Source organism: Fusarium pseudograminearum, chromosome 4 (genome assembly GCF_000303195.2).
Source record: "Fusarium pseudograminearum CS3096 chromosome 4, whole genome shotgun sequence".
Classification (NCBI taxonomy): domain Eukaryota; kingdom Fungi; phylum Ascomycota; class Sordariomycetes; order Hypocreales; family Nectriaceae; genus Fusarium; species Fusarium pseudograminearum.
Window position 1 is genome coordinate 2312252 of NC_031954.1, and position 16893 is coordinate 2329144.

At 48.3% G+C, this 16893-nt stretch overlaps 8 protein-coding genes across 8 annotated transcripts, besides 3 other annotated features; 3 read left to right on the top strand and 5 right to left on the bottom strand.

The window, feature by feature from the left end:
- Window positions 1-577: 577 nt before the first annotated feature.
- Window positions 578-1399, top strand: FPSE_02727 (uncharacterized protein; the record flags this gene model as incomplete). The annotated part of the gene is made up of 3 exons (XM_009255846.1): window positions 578-654; window positions 708-919; window positions 972-1399. The coding sequence occupies 3 exons, from the start codon at window positions 578-580 to the stop codon at window positions 1397-1399; spliced, it is 717 nt and encodes a 238-aa protein (XP_009254121.1).
- A 76-nt stretch (window positions 1400-1475) lies between these two features.
- On the bottom strand, window positions 1476-2155 carry FPSE_02726 (uncharacterized protein; the record flags this gene model as incomplete). The annotated part of the gene is made up of 3 exons (XM_009255845.1): window positions 1476-1910; window positions 1973-2048; window positions 2124-2155. The coding sequence occupies 3 exons, from the start codon at window positions 2153-2155 to the stop codon at window positions 1476-1478; spliced, it is 543 nt and encodes a 180-aa protein (XP_009254120.1).
- A 662-nt stretch (window positions 2156-2817) lies between these two features.
- FPSE_02725 (uncharacterized protein) lies at window positions 2818-3642 on the top strand (the record flags this gene model as incomplete). Its single annotated transcript, XM_009255844.1, has 4 exons — window positions 2818-2913; window positions 2977-3160; window positions 3332-3464; window positions 3525-3642. The coding sequence occupies 4 exons, from the start codon at window positions 2818-2820 to the stop codon at window positions 3640-3642; spliced, it is 531 nt and encodes a 176-aa protein (XP_009254119.1).
- A 392-nt stretch (window positions 3643-4034) lies between these two features.
- Window positions 4035-5349, bottom strand: FPSE_02724 (uncharacterized protein; the record flags this gene model as incomplete). Its single annotated transcript, XM_009255843.1, has 3 exons — window positions 4035-4717; window positions 4769-4985; window positions 5131-5349. The coding sequence occupies 3 exons, from the start codon at window positions 5347-5349 to the stop codon at window positions 4035-4037; spliced, it is 1119 nt and encodes a 372-aa protein (XP_009254118.1).
- A 617-nt stretch (window positions 5350-5966) lies between these two features.
- FPSE_02723 (uncharacterized protein) lies at window positions 5967-7301 on the bottom strand (the record flags this gene model as incomplete). The annotated part of the gene is made up of 1 exon (XM_009255842.1): window positions 5967-7301. The coding sequence occupies one exon, from the start codon at window positions 7299-7301 to the stop codon at window positions 5967-5969; it is 1335 nt and encodes a 444-aa protein (XP_009254117.1).
- A 1339-nt stretch (window positions 7302-8640) lies between these two features.
- FPSE_02722 (uncharacterized protein) lies at window positions 8641-9913 on the bottom strand (the record flags this gene model as incomplete). The annotated part of the gene is made up of 2 exons (XM_009255841.1): window positions 8641-9767; window positions 9823-9913. The coding sequence occupies 2 exons, from the start codon at window positions 9911-9913 to the stop codon at window positions 8641-8643; spliced, it is 1218 nt and encodes a 405-aa protein (XP_009254116.1).
- Window positions 9914-10155: 242 nt separating this feature from the next.
- Window positions 10156-10182: a microsatellite.
- Window positions 10183-11741: 1559 nt separating this feature from the next.
- FPSE_02721 (uncharacterized protein) lies at window positions 11742-12682 on the top strand (the record flags this gene model as incomplete). The annotated part of the gene is made up of 3 exons (XM_009255840.1): window positions 11742-12267; window positions 12337-12488; window positions 12551-12682. The coding sequence occupies 3 exons, from the start codon at window positions 11742-11744 to the stop codon at window positions 12680-12682; spliced, it is 810 nt and encodes a 269-aa protein (XP_009254115.1).
- A 44-nt stretch (window positions 12683-12726) lies between these two features.
- Window positions 12727-13320, bottom strand: FPSE_02720 (uncharacterized protein; the record flags this gene model as incomplete). The annotated part of the gene is made up of 2 exons (XM_009255839.1): window positions 12727-13038; window positions 13147-13320. 2 exons carry the CDS (start codon window positions 13318-13320, stop codon window positions 12727-12729), a joined length of 486 nt encoding a protein of 161 aa, XP_009254114.1.
- Window positions 13321-13957: 637 nt separating this feature from the next.
- Window positions 13958-13982: a microsatellite.
- Window positions 13983-15942: 1960 nt separating this feature from the next.
- Window positions 15943-15962: a microsatellite.
- Window positions 15963-16893: the final 931 nt, after the last annotated feature.

Consider the following 16893-nt stretch of genomic DNA (forward strand, 5'->3'; position numbering starts at 1 on the left):
ACATTAAGATGACTAGGTGGCGTGAAAGAGAACCTTGACACCACTGTAGCACGTTTATTAACAAGATATGGGATGTTTCTTATGGACCGGGCTGTAGATAAGAACTCCACCGAATACTGTTATTCGTCTACTTGATTCTATAAGTCTGTAATGCAAAAGAAAGGCGTAATATGGACAGATAGCATCACAGATAGAACAAGACGTTGGCCAACTGAAGAAGTCAACAACAAGTGCAAGATATTGATCAGAGATAAACCATTTAGACACTTGTGAAAGAATGGAATAGACTTGGTTATTGACAAATAAATATAGAGATCAATCACAAAGAAAAGGTCTTTTGTCATTGAACTTGATTGTCAAATCATGTCGCCGGCAACTCATTTACCCTAGACTTGACACTTTTCGGGATTCAATCTCCGAAACTTGTATCGGAGGATGTGTCCGAAGCCACCCAAATCCAAGCTCAACCACTAAGTATTTCACCAACATTCAACGGAAGGCAATTTCTTATAACTATTCATCAATCAGAAGATCGTCTCAACAATTTAACGCAGCCATGTTTGCTCTCAGACGCACAATGGCCAACCTGGCGCCTCAAGCTTCATCAAGCCTCAAGCAAGCAGGCAAGGTCATCTGTATTGGCCGCAACTTTGCGTATGCTCCCATATATTCAACCACGATAGCACATACTGATTTTCATCTTTCAGGGAACATATTGCCGAGCTGAACAGCGCCAAGCCCAAGCAGCCCTTCTTCTTTCTCAAGCCCACCTCATCCATCGTGCTCCCTGGTGAGGGTGCTGTCCTGAGACCCAAGGGCATTGAGATGCACTATGAAGTTGAGCTGGCTCTTATTATCGGCAAGCTGACTAAAGATCTTCAAGTCTCTGATGCTCAGGGCGCTATGGATGCTGTAAAGGGTGCGCGATATCCTACACATCACAGAAAGGATCAAATGCTGACATACCATAGCTTATGCTGTTGCCATTGACTTTACTGCCCGTAACGCTCAGAATGAGGCCAAGAAAAAGGGCCTTCCGTGGTCAATTGCCAAGGGCTTCGACACTTTTCTGCCCATGAGCAACATCATTCCCAAGACCGCCATCCAGGACCCTCACAACGTGGAGCTCTTCCTCCAGCTCAACGGCGAGACCAAGCAGCAGGGCTCGACCAACCTGATGATCTACCAAATCCCTCGCATTCTGAGCGACATCTCAAAGGTCATGACTCTTCACCCTGGCGACATTGTCCTCACAGGCACACCTGCTGGTGTTGGCCCTGCTGCGCCTGGTGACGTTGTTCGTGCTGGTCTGAGGATTGATGGAAAGGAGGTGGAGGAGGGTGCTATTGAGATTCCCGTCGAGGAGTCGCCTAGTTCCTACACTTTCTCCGAGACTTGAAGGGAAACATGGTTGGACTTGAAATAAGGCATATCGTGAAAGGTTTAAATTTTAAATCATGTAAAATAGAATATTATCACTCCGAATTGGGATCCTGAATACTTCCCGGCTTCGGCGCTACATCTGCCAAAACCCCACACTTTGAACATGTCCTCTTTTCATCGCTATTCTTAAAGTCATTCACAGCCGCCTTGATCTGAGTTCCCAGGTCGGTGCAATAGAAGGCAGCCTCGTGAACAATCTCGCCGCACTCAGCACAATACCAGCGCATTCGATCGAGTGAATCTTTGGGACGGCGCTGCTCGAGAACCACTCCAACGGTATCTGCAAAGCGGACGGGGTTATGGGGCGTGTTGCCGGGCAGGAGAAACATATCGCCTTCGCGGATGATGATGTCGCGAAATTTACCCTCATCGACGACCTTGAGCATCATGGCGCCCTTGTATTGGTAGAACCATTCTGGGGTTTGGTTGATATGGTAGTCGGTGCGAGCATTGGGGCCACCGACGATCTGGAGATGTTTAGTAATTGGATTGTATATAGATAAAGGGGAATTTGTAGGTATTGCCTTACCATGACGGTGAAATCGTCATTGTAGACGCAGTAGTTGTTGATGGGTGGTTGCAGGAGATGAGAGTTTTCTTCAAGCCTATTATGCTCATCATGAGTTGGTTAGATTGTTTCAGTGATTATGTGTAGCCGAGTCAGTAGATATTCAACTCACCACTTAGGCAAATTCACAGGAGGACCGAGCATATTGAAGTTGCCCTTGATTTGTCTGTGTATACCTATACAGGTAGGTATGTTAAAGCTAGAGCAAGGTTGAGTAATATGAGTGAGGGGTGTTCGATAACTACCTAGGTATGGATAATTTGTAAGTGGCAGTTGCGGATGTCACGGGAGAGGCTGCGACGTATGATACACGAGACGAACTTCATTACTCAGAATATTAGCAGAATAGTAAACTACGAAATTTATCTCGAATTCTCATTCACTATTCTCTAATATAAAAACAGTCTTACATGCTTAGTCTGGCTTAGTAGGTACAGTACAGTAGATATTGGTAGCATTACTCGCATCACAGTAGCTCCCCGCAGTAGAAGACAGGGTTGAGACGACCCCTCCCCTCTGAAATTAGAAGCTAAAACACCAGGTACTTGTATCACTATATATCTTGGGTGCATCGGCATGTACCTACTGTCGCGTCATTCCTCCTACCCACCCATTTGCGACACCTACTGTTCTGTATCTACTCCCTTATTATCGACTGACCTCTAACCACCGCCATAAGAGCCCGCCTGATCTTGCGCAAGTTTGAGCTCGTTTCTACCCTCGACCGACTTTCATTATATACCTGCCAACACCGTTTCTGCACTCTGCAACATCAACACTCGACATCAATTACTAATATATTCACAATGGATCACTCACACATGGATCACAGTGGTATGGACCATGGAGATATGGACCATGGCCATGACGGAGGAGACATGAAAGACATGTGCAGTATGAACGTATGCAAACCCTATTTCCTTCTTGAACGAGAGAACATAGGTATGCTAACACCACCAATTTAGATGCTCTTCACCTGGGATACCAACAACCTTTGCATTGTCTTCCGTCAATGGCACGTCCGCTCGACAACTTCGCTCCTCTTCTCTCTCATCGCCGTCATCATCCTCGCCATCGGCTACGAAGCCCTTCGCTCCATCTCCCGTCGCTATGAGCAATCTCTCGATAACCGCGTCCGCTCCGCCCCCAGTAAGCTCTCTATCTCCTTCTCCCGTCTTTACACGACCAGTGCACACATTTCCTATCCGGGGAACCCCAAGTACGAAAGAAAACAGAATGCTGTGCTGTATCCTCTTGCCCTATCTGTCTAAAGTCTTGGGGAAAATATAAAATCGCACCCTTGCTAAGTCTTACCGTGAGGTCTATCTGATGCTCCTGTTACTGAATCGACTCCCATCCTGTCAGGACAATCCCAGGGACAAGCCGACCAGCGCGCCCACCTCATCAAGGCCGTCTTGTACGCCCTGCAGAACTTTTATGCCTTTATGCTCATGTAAGTACCTTTGATGTCTTCTGCCACTGACTGAAGAATGGGCGGATTTAACAAAGACAGGCTTGTTTTCATGACCTACAACGGCTGGGTTATGGTTTCTGTTTCGCTTGGCGCATTTCTCGGATATTTGTTCTTTGGACAAAGGACTTCGGCCACAAAGGAAAACGCATGCCATTAAAAGGCCGAAATTTGTAATGGCAACGGCTATGACAGAGTCACAAGTTACAAGGCGTTACCGTTGGAACAGCTCAAAGTCTGTTTGAAGTAATTACGTACCTGAGGATCCAGGCAAATTCTTATCAAAGACAGCAAAGTAACTATGGAGGGTAGTCCTCCGAGTCAAAGATAACTAGAGTAAGTACGAAGAGTTCAGAACAAGATCAATCTCTTTTGGTATGATGTGCTGCTTCGTAAAGTAAAATATTGCACCTGACTCAATGTCTTTGACCAGACCAGCACGAAGTTAAAGATATTGCAATAATGCCTACATATGTATTCTTAAACTGCAAACTAGTTCCAATGCCTTATTCTAATGAGTCGTTAATCTTCCCTCTATTCATGCAAACACCTCTACATCTTCGCTGCATCACCAGGTTCAATCTTCTTTTCATGTGGCTTCTCTTGAACTTTCTCCCCCAGCTCTCCCAAGCTGTCCGCATGCGCAATAATATCCTCGTCACCGAAATTGTCGTTATGTTCAAATCCAGGCTCCTGTGCATATGCAATTCTAGCCGCATCTACTAGGATGCGCGCCGTCATCCCCCATACCTTGAACCTGCCATCTGGCTCCTCTTCCTTTTCCAACTTCTCGACCAGATGACTTTGCTCGCTGTCCTTTCGTGGCTTGGATATGCTCTGATTATTCACGGGCACGTAAAAGTTGTGCACCCGCCATTGGTGGTCTTTCCATGAATGCCAGAAGCCATCGTACCATTGTCCTTCGGGGAGTGTCTCACCAGGAGCAGGAGGGAGGTCGTTCGCCTGGAGGAAGTTGTAGAAAGGAGCGCTGAAGACAGCAGCGACTTCGCGCGCGTCTAAACGGGGGATCATGGTCTCCTCGACAGTAGGAGCGGGCTCTCCTGCTGTTCGCTGATCCGCGTGTAGAAACGCAACGCAAGGTCTTACCACGAGGTGCGTCCGGGCTAGAGAAGGTGGCAGATAACAGAGATGCTCTACGCGGAATGGCTTAGGGAGTTTGGAGTCATCCATTGGAAGCCCGATCTCCTCCCAGGCTTCTCTGCGGGCGATCTGAACTGTGCATTTGGATCAGCGAATATCGAAAACACCTGATGAGAATGTCTTACATGGTGTCTCTTGAGCATCATCCGCTTTGCCTCCAGGGAAGGCGGCATGCCCCGAGAAATTCCTTAGGCTCGCAGCACGCATGGTGATGACAACACGTAAATCACCGCGGCGGTCAGCATAGAGCAGTATCAAGACAGCAGCCCGTCTCCGAACCGGAAGACGGTCCCATAGCGGGAATGAAGGAGGTTTGTAGGCGCGGAAGCGGGCAATAGCGGCCTTGCGAGATATGATGTTTGTTAGCAATCTGCAGTATATAAGAGAAGAATCATATAGTAGACGCATTGGGATGGGAACAGAACGTAAATCACGAAAAAAAAAAAGCGAGATGTGAGGAAGAGGATTAATACAAAACCAAACTCACAGCGGACATTGCATTCAAGGGCGACATGGTCAAAGAGTCATAATAGAGCGACGCCTCTCCCTCGTTGATCAGCTCCTCTCTAACGTTATCACTAGCAGCTTCGCGGATGCCCTTCTGCAGCGCCTCAACAACTTCGACGTCAGTGATGCTGTGGCTTTCAGCTGGTTCTGGATCTTTAGAGGGCTCGTTATTGATTGAGGCCCCTGTATCGTGGATCATGGTGGTGAGTGATCGGCAATGCAGAAACTCTAATCGCTTGAGAAAACAAGATCGACGCCCGCCTTGTTCCTCAAGTCAGATTTCTTGTCTCTTTTTTTCCTTGAGTTGTTTCCTCTTTAATCCATTAGGTTGCGGTAGTCTAAAAGTTGAGCCTTGATGTGGATGCCTCGGCTTGGAAGCGGCTCCGGCTCCGGATCGTAGATGGATCTTGATTTGCGGGGGGAAATACTTGTAAAACTCCGGGGAGAGATCCACAGTGTAACATATAGAATCTATTAAATTAATTCCTCTGACAAGACTGAAGACAGTAGAAATGCCAAGAGTAAGTGCCTAGGTACCTAAGTATAAACACTCTGTTTGGTCAATAGTCAGTCAACAGTCCCAACACAAAACCCTACAGGACAGTCACGGCAGAAAAGCCCATACGCAACACTTCCACTCCACAGATAGTCTACGACAATAGGTAAGATCTGATTGAATTATGTCTAAGTGACTATATTGACCAAAACGTTTTGGGGGAATCTCTTTCAACATGACGCCGCGCTAAACCCAACAGCAAGCAATCCTCTTTCAGTCCAGGGCATGCCCGTTCTCCTCCGTCTTTCATCACTCACCCTTCACCGACCAGCTTCCTCCTCTGGAATCATCTTGATCTGCGTCCTGAGCTGCGTTCTTCTCCTCTCAACCCTGGAGATCTGGATCGATTTCGCCCCGTCACGCGCATTCGAAAGCAGGGTTTTGACCTGTACCCCTGTCATCGACAAGATCTTGTGTTCCTGTGGTTGCTCCGGGATTTGTGGCATCGAACGAGGGGTGCCAAGCTCTGTCGATGTGCGTTCCTCACTCCTGCGGGCAAAGAAGTCCCTGGTAACTCCCCTCACACTCACACTACTTTCGTCTCCAAAAAAACCATACTCATCCTCAATTTCGAACGTGCTGCGAAGCGGAGATATCACGCTTGCATCATCGGCTGAGGGAGGAATTGAAGGTGAGTAGGGTCCCTTTGTAGGATGGTTGGTGGCTGTTAGGGACGCTCGACTAGAGCTGGCAGACAGACCAGAATCTTTTCTTCGTGTAAATAACGACCGCGCCGACACACTCAGTCGTCGACTGAGGGAACTGCGAGACCGCGCAAGGGGAGAGGTTCCACACAGGGACTGTCGTTTGTCGTTGTTGGCCAATCTGGTCGCAATTCGATGGTACTCATCCGCCGTCTCGAGATCGCTAAAGTAATTATAGGACGAGCCTGCTTGCCAGTTGGCATCTTCATCAAACGGGTCGTCCAAGTTCGGAAAAGGTTCCAACGCCGCCAATGCACACGCGACGCTGCTCAGACGTCTCGTCTTGTCGACATGAAGCGAAATTGACCCTCTATGGGTTTGGGGTGATTCTGGGACCATGCAGCTCTGATTGCTCAACACACTATCGCAGTCTGGCTCCAGTGGAGGCATGCTGCTGTCTGAGGCTCTCGGGTGATAGTCTACGGATGGCGCAGGTTCATCGTCGAATATGGGCTCGTTTAGTGAGATGCTGTATCCACTAGATGAATCGTCTCGAATGGATTTGGGTGAGATGGAAGGCGAATAAGGAGCTCGAGTTGTAGAAGACGCCCAATCGATACCAGGACCAATATCGTGGCCAGTGATTTGTTGAATCTTTTGCGAGGACCGTCGTTCGCGCAAAGATGTACCTGATATGCTCATCCGTGATGCACGCTGCCTTGTCAAAGCCTTGGGCACAACCACAGGAGGCTGTTGAGGCAACACCTTGGGATTATTTCCTGGGCCCGAAGTCTTTGGAAAGGCGCTGAACTTTGCAGGTGGTTTTGCATTTGAAGAGTGTCTTGATGGTGTTGTTGGAGGCGGAGGCAGAGGTTTGTTGCAGTACAGATATGCATTTTGTGGTGGCAGCACAAGTTCTATGCTGCTCATTGGCCGTACATAACTTGTCATACTGGTTGACAGTGTACTATTCTCGACCAACTCTGCTTTGGCGTCCGTTATAAGTCGATCAAGCTGGGGTGGTAGAGGTCGGGGTCCTGCATGTATCATGTATGACTTATTGGCTTGCAACCCTGCTGCACCGATGCTGATTCCAACAGTTTGAACCTCAATCGAACCTTATAAAAGATAAAAGCGCACGGTTCCCTTGGTCTAAATGACGAAGACTTCGCTCAGGTTAGGCCCGCCACAGGGAACTACTTCTGCTCAGTCAAAGCGTGGGGTCGGCGTCGTCGAGGTAGCTCTGTAATTTCGATAAGAAGTTGTCAAATCCGGATGCTCAAAGTAAGAGAGAAAGATGGGTAGAGGAAAACCCCCTCGTCCGGCAAGGACTCGAGTCGCCAACACCATCTTATGAGTGTCTCTAGGCAATTGTGAGTTTAAGCCATCACATTTCGGCCTTGCGACCAAGCCTATGGCGTCTCAGCTTCAATCCATTTTCATCCAGAGTCACCTGGCACTTAGTGGGTTGTGGCGGGAGGCTTGAGTCTAGGCTCAGTGAGCTGGTTGACACATTGGCCAGAAACCAGAGCAGCATTCCAGTCTTGTTCGGCAAAGACAAACCGCTCGCGCCTCGCGAATTGTTCACAAAGGAAAAAGAAAAAGTATGCTTCAACAACAGTTCAGATTGAATAAACAAAGATTCCAAGCATCTTCTACATCGAACGGTGGCGGGCTGGACTACACCACACTCAAATAAGTCATCATCGTTGGGAAACCATGCGGGCACAAGTACAACAATCGTTAGGAAAGATCAGCAGGTCGATGGCGGGAAGTAAATAAGATAGCGCCATCAGCTGCGTCTTCAAGGTCAGCTCTTTCACGGTTCACCGCAATGTTCTGGATTTCGCAGAGGCACCGTCTTTTCCGCATATTGCTTATTCGCTGAACCAACTTGGACTTGGCATGGCTCATTTAGTGTTTAGACCGAAGATTCGTCCGGGAAGGGCAAGCTTGTTATCGAGAGGCGCGGGATTGCCCATCTGGCTTATGGCGGTAAGATCGTCAGGTCGGTTGCCATGATGCTGTAAAGTTTTCCGATTACCGGGGATGGCCTCGCGGTAAAAAGAAGAGTACTGGCGTACCTAGCATGGACACAAAGCCTCGGTAGGGAATGCGGTTGCGAAAAAGGGCATGGGAAGAAGGCAAATAAGTCTGTTTCAACAAAAATGTGGCCGGGGTCGTTATTGAAGATATCATTCAAAGTCGTAGTTCTATGAAAATTGCCCAGACGCCTGAAAAAACCCGTCGTTTAGTTGTCGTTCCCTCACCAGAATTATTGGTCAACATATCAATCGTCTTCGTCGTCCTTGCCCTGATAATTTCCAAGCAGGATGTCGTCAACTCCGAGGCCAGTGGAGTTATTTCTTAGCCATTCTGTCTCAACACGGAGGAATATCCATACCCATCGACGGAAAACCTCGAGAAATTCAATAAGAAAGATGCCTCCCTCCAGATCACTGAACTTGTCCAAGCGACTGCTGAGCTTCATTGACCATGTGCATCTCAACATCAGGTCCATGGCAATAACTAGATAGTAAAGATTGGGGGTTCTGAAAACCAAGCGATCTCGCAGCCCAAAGAAATGAGTAGGGGATTCGCGGTCTTGTCTCGAAGAGAAGAGAGTCATATCCCAATCCTTGGCCACGTCCCAATAGAAGGAGTAGGCCGAATTGATGACGACAGCAATAAGCCAAGCCTTGTGGAGGGCTGCCTTGGACTCGGGATCCTCGACCGATCTTTGCCAAGCACTGGTGACTAGAACTGGGAATGCCGTTGAATATTTGAGTGCGTTAGCCAGGTGCTGGCCGCCCCATCCTGTGGACTCTTTATACGGAGCCCGCCGAACACGAAAATACTCGATCAAACACTGGCGAAATCGTATCAAACTCGGCACTCCCATAATGAAAGGCACGAGGACTATTCCTCCACAATTGCGATCAGGTCGTTGTGTAGACGACCCCTGAGCTGTGAAAAACATGCACAGAGTGATGAAGAGGTCCCCAAAGACCTTGGCGTATGATGTGAGAACATCAGCCAGAAGGATGTCTCCAAATTTGCCATCTTGAGGCTCAGCAAGACCTCCTATGCTCACGCGCCTCAATGTAGCCAAGAATCTTCGTCTCCCGCCACTTGGTAGATTTCGCAGTGGGACAACAAACATTGCGATCAGAACTGCGAGGTATGCTAACGGCATCCAGCCAAACGCAATTACACGTTCAGCTACACCCCATGTGCATAACCAGAACAGAGATATAGACAACGCAAACAAAGCTGAAAGAACAATCGCAAGGCGGTACGTTGAGCCATGGTGCGGTATGTGCTGCGGCGATGCTCGACCGGGATATCGAATTAGCTGGGGGACGTCGACGTTGAATAAATAGAGGCAGTGAAGGTTCAATCCCCACCCCCAAACGGCTTTTGATAGTTAGCTATGTACTGGGCGGTCGAGAAATAGGGTTTCCGTGCTCACCTAGGGTTGCGATAAAGCCAACGCGGTATGGCAAAGGGAAAGTCAAGCTGAAAGAGTCAAGCCCCGGATCGACAGCCGGATCACCGTCCATTGTAACGAACCGCCATCGAGCGAATACTAGAAAAAGGTAAGAGCGACGAGTGCTCAGAAGAGCAGCAGTAGAGAGGTACTGCGGTATGCGAGAAAATTAAAGGAGGGACTGAAGGACAAAGTTCATGAGGTTTTGCGACAGTCCAAGCTGTCCTCAATTGTCGCTGAGATTAACACAGGCGGGTCCACATTCTTTTTCTCAGGGGTGTCATGCAACTTGTACCGATAAACGTCAGCGATCTGTTATCTTATCTTATCTTATCTTATCTTGAGCGATGCACCGCGCCTCGAGTCAAGCCACATGGAGAGTGACCCATGACCCACTATGCTGACATAAGACGCGCATCTGAAATAATCCCGAAGGCTAGCTCCACATGCTTCCGGGTGCATCGAGTTGAGAGTCCACTAGCTCCACTCAACCCATCCATCACCCTGTCCTTACCATTCCCACGTTGCTTTTTAGTTCAAACATGCTTGGTCCCTGTTGGTCTGCTGAACGATCAGCGTATAGCGACGACAAAAAAGAGTCCTGGACGACATGCCAATGCGGCAAACAAACTGGCAGCCTGCCGAGGCTCGGGGCATTCCGACATGCTCTCCGCCTGCCTAGTCCCAGTTACGGTCTTGCTAAGTCTGGTCTTGGATTGATGATTTGGTTTCCAAGTTAATGACAGAGCGAAGAGGGTGCAAACAACAAACAACAAACAAACCTTTAGTTGCCAGATTGGCCCGAAACGCTAGAGTCCGACTCGAGCTGCAGCCGCGCTTCTTGTCAGGCCGTTGAAACAAGCCCCCCCCCGAACTTCCAAGTCTGCGTGTCTGCAGACCTATGGCTTACGCTAGTGCTCAAGCCCAAAGGCCCTGGCCTGGTCCGGCTACAAGCGTTCCTCACCGTAGATCTAGGGGTTAAACCCGGCTTGATACTATTCGCTAGCCCGAGTTTTTGGAACTGAGAAAAGACAACGGAACAGTAACTCCCCTTGCCCCGGCAGACCAGGTCTCCATCGAGTACGACGGATACAGTGTAAGCTTGCGAATTGCTTTTGTCACTTCTCCCTTATCTTGGTAGGCTGGGCCCTGACGCATTGCGCTATCGACTGATGGTCCAGCCAAGGTCTGTTGGAGATTCAGAAGAAAATTCTTCGAATCATGGATTCATCCCCGGTCGAGCGGATTTACAACCAATAAACATCCTGGTACGACAACATACCTGCATGACAGCAGTAAGTTGATGAGGGGGAATCGTATTTGCTGATTTGACTTGGGAAAGGATTTGACGTAAATCAGAAACAGTAACAGAACCAAATCACGCCATGTCCGCTATCCGCTATCCGCATTCCCAAGTATCCCTCATCTGCACCTGTTAAGAGGATGGAATGCTTTGGCAACAGGGCTGAAGAAAAGGATGTGGCATCAGACAATTCGGTTAGCTTGGTTCTGCACCATCAATGGGCATACAACCGACGCCACTGTCACCTCTAACTGGCAATGACACAATGGTTACCGGCTCTCTCTCTCTCTTTTTCTGACGGACCCTGCAAAGGTCATCCTTTTGTCTGCCGATAACCCCGTTAGCCCTTCTAGGAGGGCGTGAAGTAAAACAAGGTGTGGCTCAAATACACGAAAGAGAACCCTTGCGGAGGCAATCTTCCTTGCTCAGGTACCAAAATTCGGCGGCTCAATCGGCTGCCGACTTGAAGCCCCCCATATAGATTGCCCAGCCCTCTCTGTCTGACGGTTGGGGAACCCAACTTGGGTTCTTTATGACATAAATGTATCCCTTATTATCTCAGCCCAGACCTAGAAGTCTCGTTCTGTGTCAGTACATCATGAACACTCCACAATCGTCAAGTTTCGCCGCCGCCGAGTTTATCACTGAAAACCCTGGAAAGCCAGTTCCCCAGAAGCCCGTCCGAAGACGAGGCCTGAATGACCAGATAAAATGGGTTAGGTCATGGATGGCCAAGCTACCTCAAGGAGACGAGGACTGGGACAACAACAGACCCTCGACTCCAGAGGACATTTTACGTTTGCATAGTCGGCTATCCATCTCTCATATCGAATCACGCCGAAACATGGACTGGTACACTCTCCTCGACCATTATGCTGCCGCCTCCGAGGGCTTTGAACCTGGACGAGAGACCCAGATTCATTGCATGGTCATGGTCGCATTGTGTCACGTGGCTCATAGTCAAGGCCTCACGACGGACGAGATAATGTCGGCTATGGCAAAATGTGTTAGTGGAGGAACTGATACACTAAGATCGAAACGATTCGCACTGCCAAAGTGTGTGCAGATTGGAGATGAACTTGAAAAAGTATTGGGGCCACGGGCATATGAGCTTCCGTTAAGAGGTAGGCTTTGATCAACACCCCCACAGTCTATTGACACAAGATCCTTTGTTCTTACAACAAGCAAACCAGTGAGCGCCTACTTTACCTTCGGCCAACACTTTACTGCCGAATGCTTCTCAATCCTACGCAGAGAATCTGAGTCTGCCCATCGCCCGAAAAGCAACCTACCGTCTGAGGTACTGAGGATACCAAATCTCGTCTATGATGTTTGCGATGGAAGAGTTAGGTAAATAACGTGATTATGCCAGTAACATAACACATCTTTAACTGACACGGCGGACAGTCTGGAAGAAATAGAAAGGGCCCTAGAGCCGGGTCAGACGAGGGCGAAGGCGAAATCGAGATCGAGGTCGAGTTTCAGGCCGTCAACAAGATCGACAAGCAGCCCAGAGAGCAGTGCAGATACAGAACATGACATGATACACATCATGAAATAGGAGTCGTGGTCATAAATGGATTCTATTCAGGCTCCAGGTGGAGAGGGATATAAAGAAACCTAATGTTTCCTCCCTGAGCTTTTAGTCCTGTCTCTCGGAGGTGGAGAGCGGAAGACGATTCCCATGTCTCCTGCTGAGAAGAGGTCTTGTCTCTGGAAATGAGCTCGACATCGTACTTGGCGTTTCCGAGAGCCACAACAAGCGCGGTATAACCTTTTAGTAACGTTGAAACGTTGCCCTTCTCGAGACGGAAAGCCTGCGGGCTAATCTCAGGCATTTTAATATCTTTGACGACCATTCCGAACCCCCCTGCCCACATCTGGAGGTCTTCCGCCTAGCAAATATTATTAGTACATTTCCAAGTAATAGGATATTTTCACTTCTTCAGTAAATTACTTAAGAGAGAAGCAAGAGAAAAATAAATCCGGGGCGTGGTGTATACCAGATCTTGTAAAAGGGCCTCACAGAGTAGTTGACATGCTTTTGGTAGGCCGTAAGTGAACAATCCTGTTCTCGTCTTGACAGGATGAAGTGTCAAAACTTCAGTCGTTGCATCTTGTTGGAGAGCTTGTATGTGAGGGCTCAGAGGCACCGTCCTATACAAAGGGGTCGACATGCTCGGGTAGGTACTTTCATTGCATAAGTTGTGTGCCGCCAAGGGAATGTTGAAGGATAGCCAGGACCTACAGTATAGGTAGCCAGGAAAAGACACGGCTAAAGGAGAAGACTCTGGACAATTCAAGCTACCTTAGGCAGCTATAATTACAAATGGGGTGCCTCAGGCTTCTCGGCAGATCAGATCGCCCGCGGAGGTCTCTTGATGCGTCCGTTGCGAGTCCCTATCCGATTGCAAACCTGGCTCTAGGGGTGGCCGAGAAAAGAGACAACATGTATAGTATATCGTCCATGCTTTTTTCCTTCCAAGTATGCACTCTTATGCTTCTTGGCGGGTCTGTACAAAAGTCAACAAAGGATCTATCTCCCGTTGCGAGACACTCCTTTTTTTCTATACGCACGCCAGGCTTGGCCGAAGGTCGGAAAAGGCCAGTCCAGCCCGGCCGTTAAGTGACGAAACGTTTGCTTCACAGCACGCGATGACTGCATATGCCGCCGCTAGTTTCGAATTTAGTCAACTGGAATTAACTAGTAGTCACCGAATCTCGGTGTCCAGGTCTCATGTTTGCGTGTTTCCCAGCTGCAAGCCCGTAATTAGTTGGCGGAGATTGTGCTTGGGGTGGGTGAGGCGAGTCGGATCAAGTCAAGTCAAGTCAGGTCGAGGCGAACATGTGTGAAAACAAATTGAGCAAGTTCCCACTCGTCAGGCTTTCTAATCCCAACTTTCGATGCAACATGACACGGATAGGTCTAGATCTCCAATGCTTGAAGATCACTTTAGTTCGACTTCTAGAAGCAACGTCAAACCGTTCTCTTAGCTACGGTAGTGTTGACAGCCTTGCCACGTTTTCTCTCCAGGTTGCTGACTTAGTTCCTGTCAAGGCCTGTCAAGGATCAAACAATGGTCACTGGAGGACGTTAGCCAAGTCTCGTTATAGCTCGCAAGCTTTTCCGAGTTAGTTAGAGTTGGTAATTTATTCCATGGGTGAATATCCGTAGTTTAGCATTGTATGCGAAATTAGATCTTGACCCACCCTATTAACAACCTAAGGAAACGGAAGCCACAGATCGAGTCGTGGACTTGGCTTGGTAAGAATCTCGATGTTTCTGTTTGGCTTGTTTTGTTGGTGCCCTGTACTGACTCGCGAGTTCCGCATTCCCGAGCCTCCGCCTTAGCTCGAGGGTGTCTGAGTCTTGTACCAGGAATCGGGTTAGATGTCTTGGCCTCGAAAGTTACTGCGAGTGGAAGATCTCACAGGTCATATCTCACCATTATAGTAGTTCAGGTGTGAAGTGTCGGCAGACGCCTCACTGTTGCGCCCATCAACATGACAGGTAAGTACATGCCTATAAGTTGGAGCTTTGATTTGTTTACCTCGACAGGATCAGTCAACATGACGTGGAATGTCTTGGTGACATGGGAGTATACCAGGAGCTTCTAAACTAGGAGACTGGTCGCTGGAAAGCCGCTGCGAATATCAGTTATGTCATTGAATGGGGAATGCATATGTCTTGTCTCTTGTCACCATTTGCGCAGGCAAGGTATAAGCCAATCTTATCACCTGGGGCGTCCGTTGTCAGCAGATATTATCCGTACCCGAGGTGCCAAACCGAGGGTGGATGTTTCACGGCCCAAAGGGCTTGGCATTGGGAAAACTTCCTGAGCTTGACGATGGACGTAAACCAAACCAAATCCAGGATTGGACCGAAAGTTTCCACTAATCATTCCGCTTCTTGTCAGTGAAGCTTACAACCCGTGCAAGTTCCCACATGTCTCTGCAACCCCCACAGACGATCTACGAAGCTAACAAGCTTCCATATTATTTCCACATCATGCCAAGCGTGCCAGAAGCAGGGCTGAATCGGTGGTTGGTAGCAGAGTCTGGCCTCGTCATCGGCTATCGAGCTTAATCCCTTTCTTTTTGCAGGGTCTCTTGCCCGTCTGTGCGCTCCGCTGCAACCGAACTACCTATGCATACAGTAGCATTGTACTCCGTACTGTTGGTCAGTACCTTGCCTTACTTAGCATGGGGGATCCGCTGCGCATCCGCAATGTGATAGTATCCACAGTGTGGCAGCGAGGAAAGCACGCCGGACCGATGAGACTTGTAATCATACCTAAGCAGTTAGGAGGTTTTCCATTTTGTGAGTCAATCTTGAACTGATCTTGAGGAACCAAACCTAGTACCAGGTACTGCCTCTCTTGATGTTGATGAATGAAAGGATAATTTAGAGTTGGGCAAACACGAGCGGGCCGTGCCCCTTCTGCAGTGTGCGGGCAGGCAACAGGGCAGAGCAGCGCAAGTGCAGCGCGTGGAGCACCTATGGCAGGTGCTCACTGCAGCTCAGATTATTAGGTAAACCCGGCCTATTCTCAGAGATAAGGAAGGTGCATGCGATGGCTTGACATTATATCCGGACTTTACTTAGTACCTACCATTCAACGTGGATCGAATATCACCGGCAGCAGTAAAACTGCTAATCCAGACATCGGAACATTCTCCTACAAGCGTGGAAAACACGAAGAGCCTCAGAAAATACAAGATGCTCTACTTGATATTCTTCTCAATTAAGGACCATGTCAGCAATTCCTACCCACACCCAGCCTCATCATGTCAGGCGGTATCATATCATATCATATCACAAGCAGGATTACATACAGACACCTAGGCAAGTTGATGGGGAGTAGATGAATGCCAAGGTTTGTTGGCAGCTCTAGATTTATTGGTGAACAATTTAGCCTGATAATAACCCGTAATGCCTGTATTTAGACCATGACTCCTAGGGACATAAACGCCAGAAATAGACGTGGCAGTCGGTTCATTGCATTCCATACTACCTACTTATCTGTATCAAATTGTCCACAGAGTATAATCGATGGTGATAGCTATATCGGTAACAAAATATAAGTCTTGGCATCGTACTGATCTCTATGGGGTGTCCCGCTCTATCTTTACTACCTACCTACCTACGCGGTATGTTTGTTGGATGTTATGTAACTACTGACCTAATAATAGGAAGTAGTAGATCTCGCCTCGGTAGCGAGTGTGACTATAATGGGGCAAGGTGATGGTTGCACAACATGCTAATAGTAGAACGCAGTTGGCTGGTTTTACGCAGTCGTAAGTTTTACCAAAAAAGGGCACACAGGGACAAAAGATTACATGTGAAAGCCCTGCATAGCTAGCGAATAAATGCGACACATCCTATTAGTAACAAAAACTGACTTCTATTTCATGCTATCCGTAAACAAGTTATGTAAGTTGCAGTTGAGACCAAGCAGCCAAGGTGTCAGTGGAGAAAACCACCTATCTTAGCACCCATGCCAGCAGTCAAGGCAGCTTCTTTTCGGCAACATCCGTGCTGCATGCCGGTATTAATTGGGTGTTTTTAGATGTGGAGGCACCTAAGCAAGGCCTCCTTACAAAAATGGATTGATAGGGTGTTTAAGCACCTCGCATAAACTTTCGAGTGTACAAACGCCGCTTGCAGCGTACATTCGCTCATCCCCACATGAAAATAATAGGGTGATTGGTGATATCGGCATTCAATGCATAAGCAAGTGGTGGAGAGA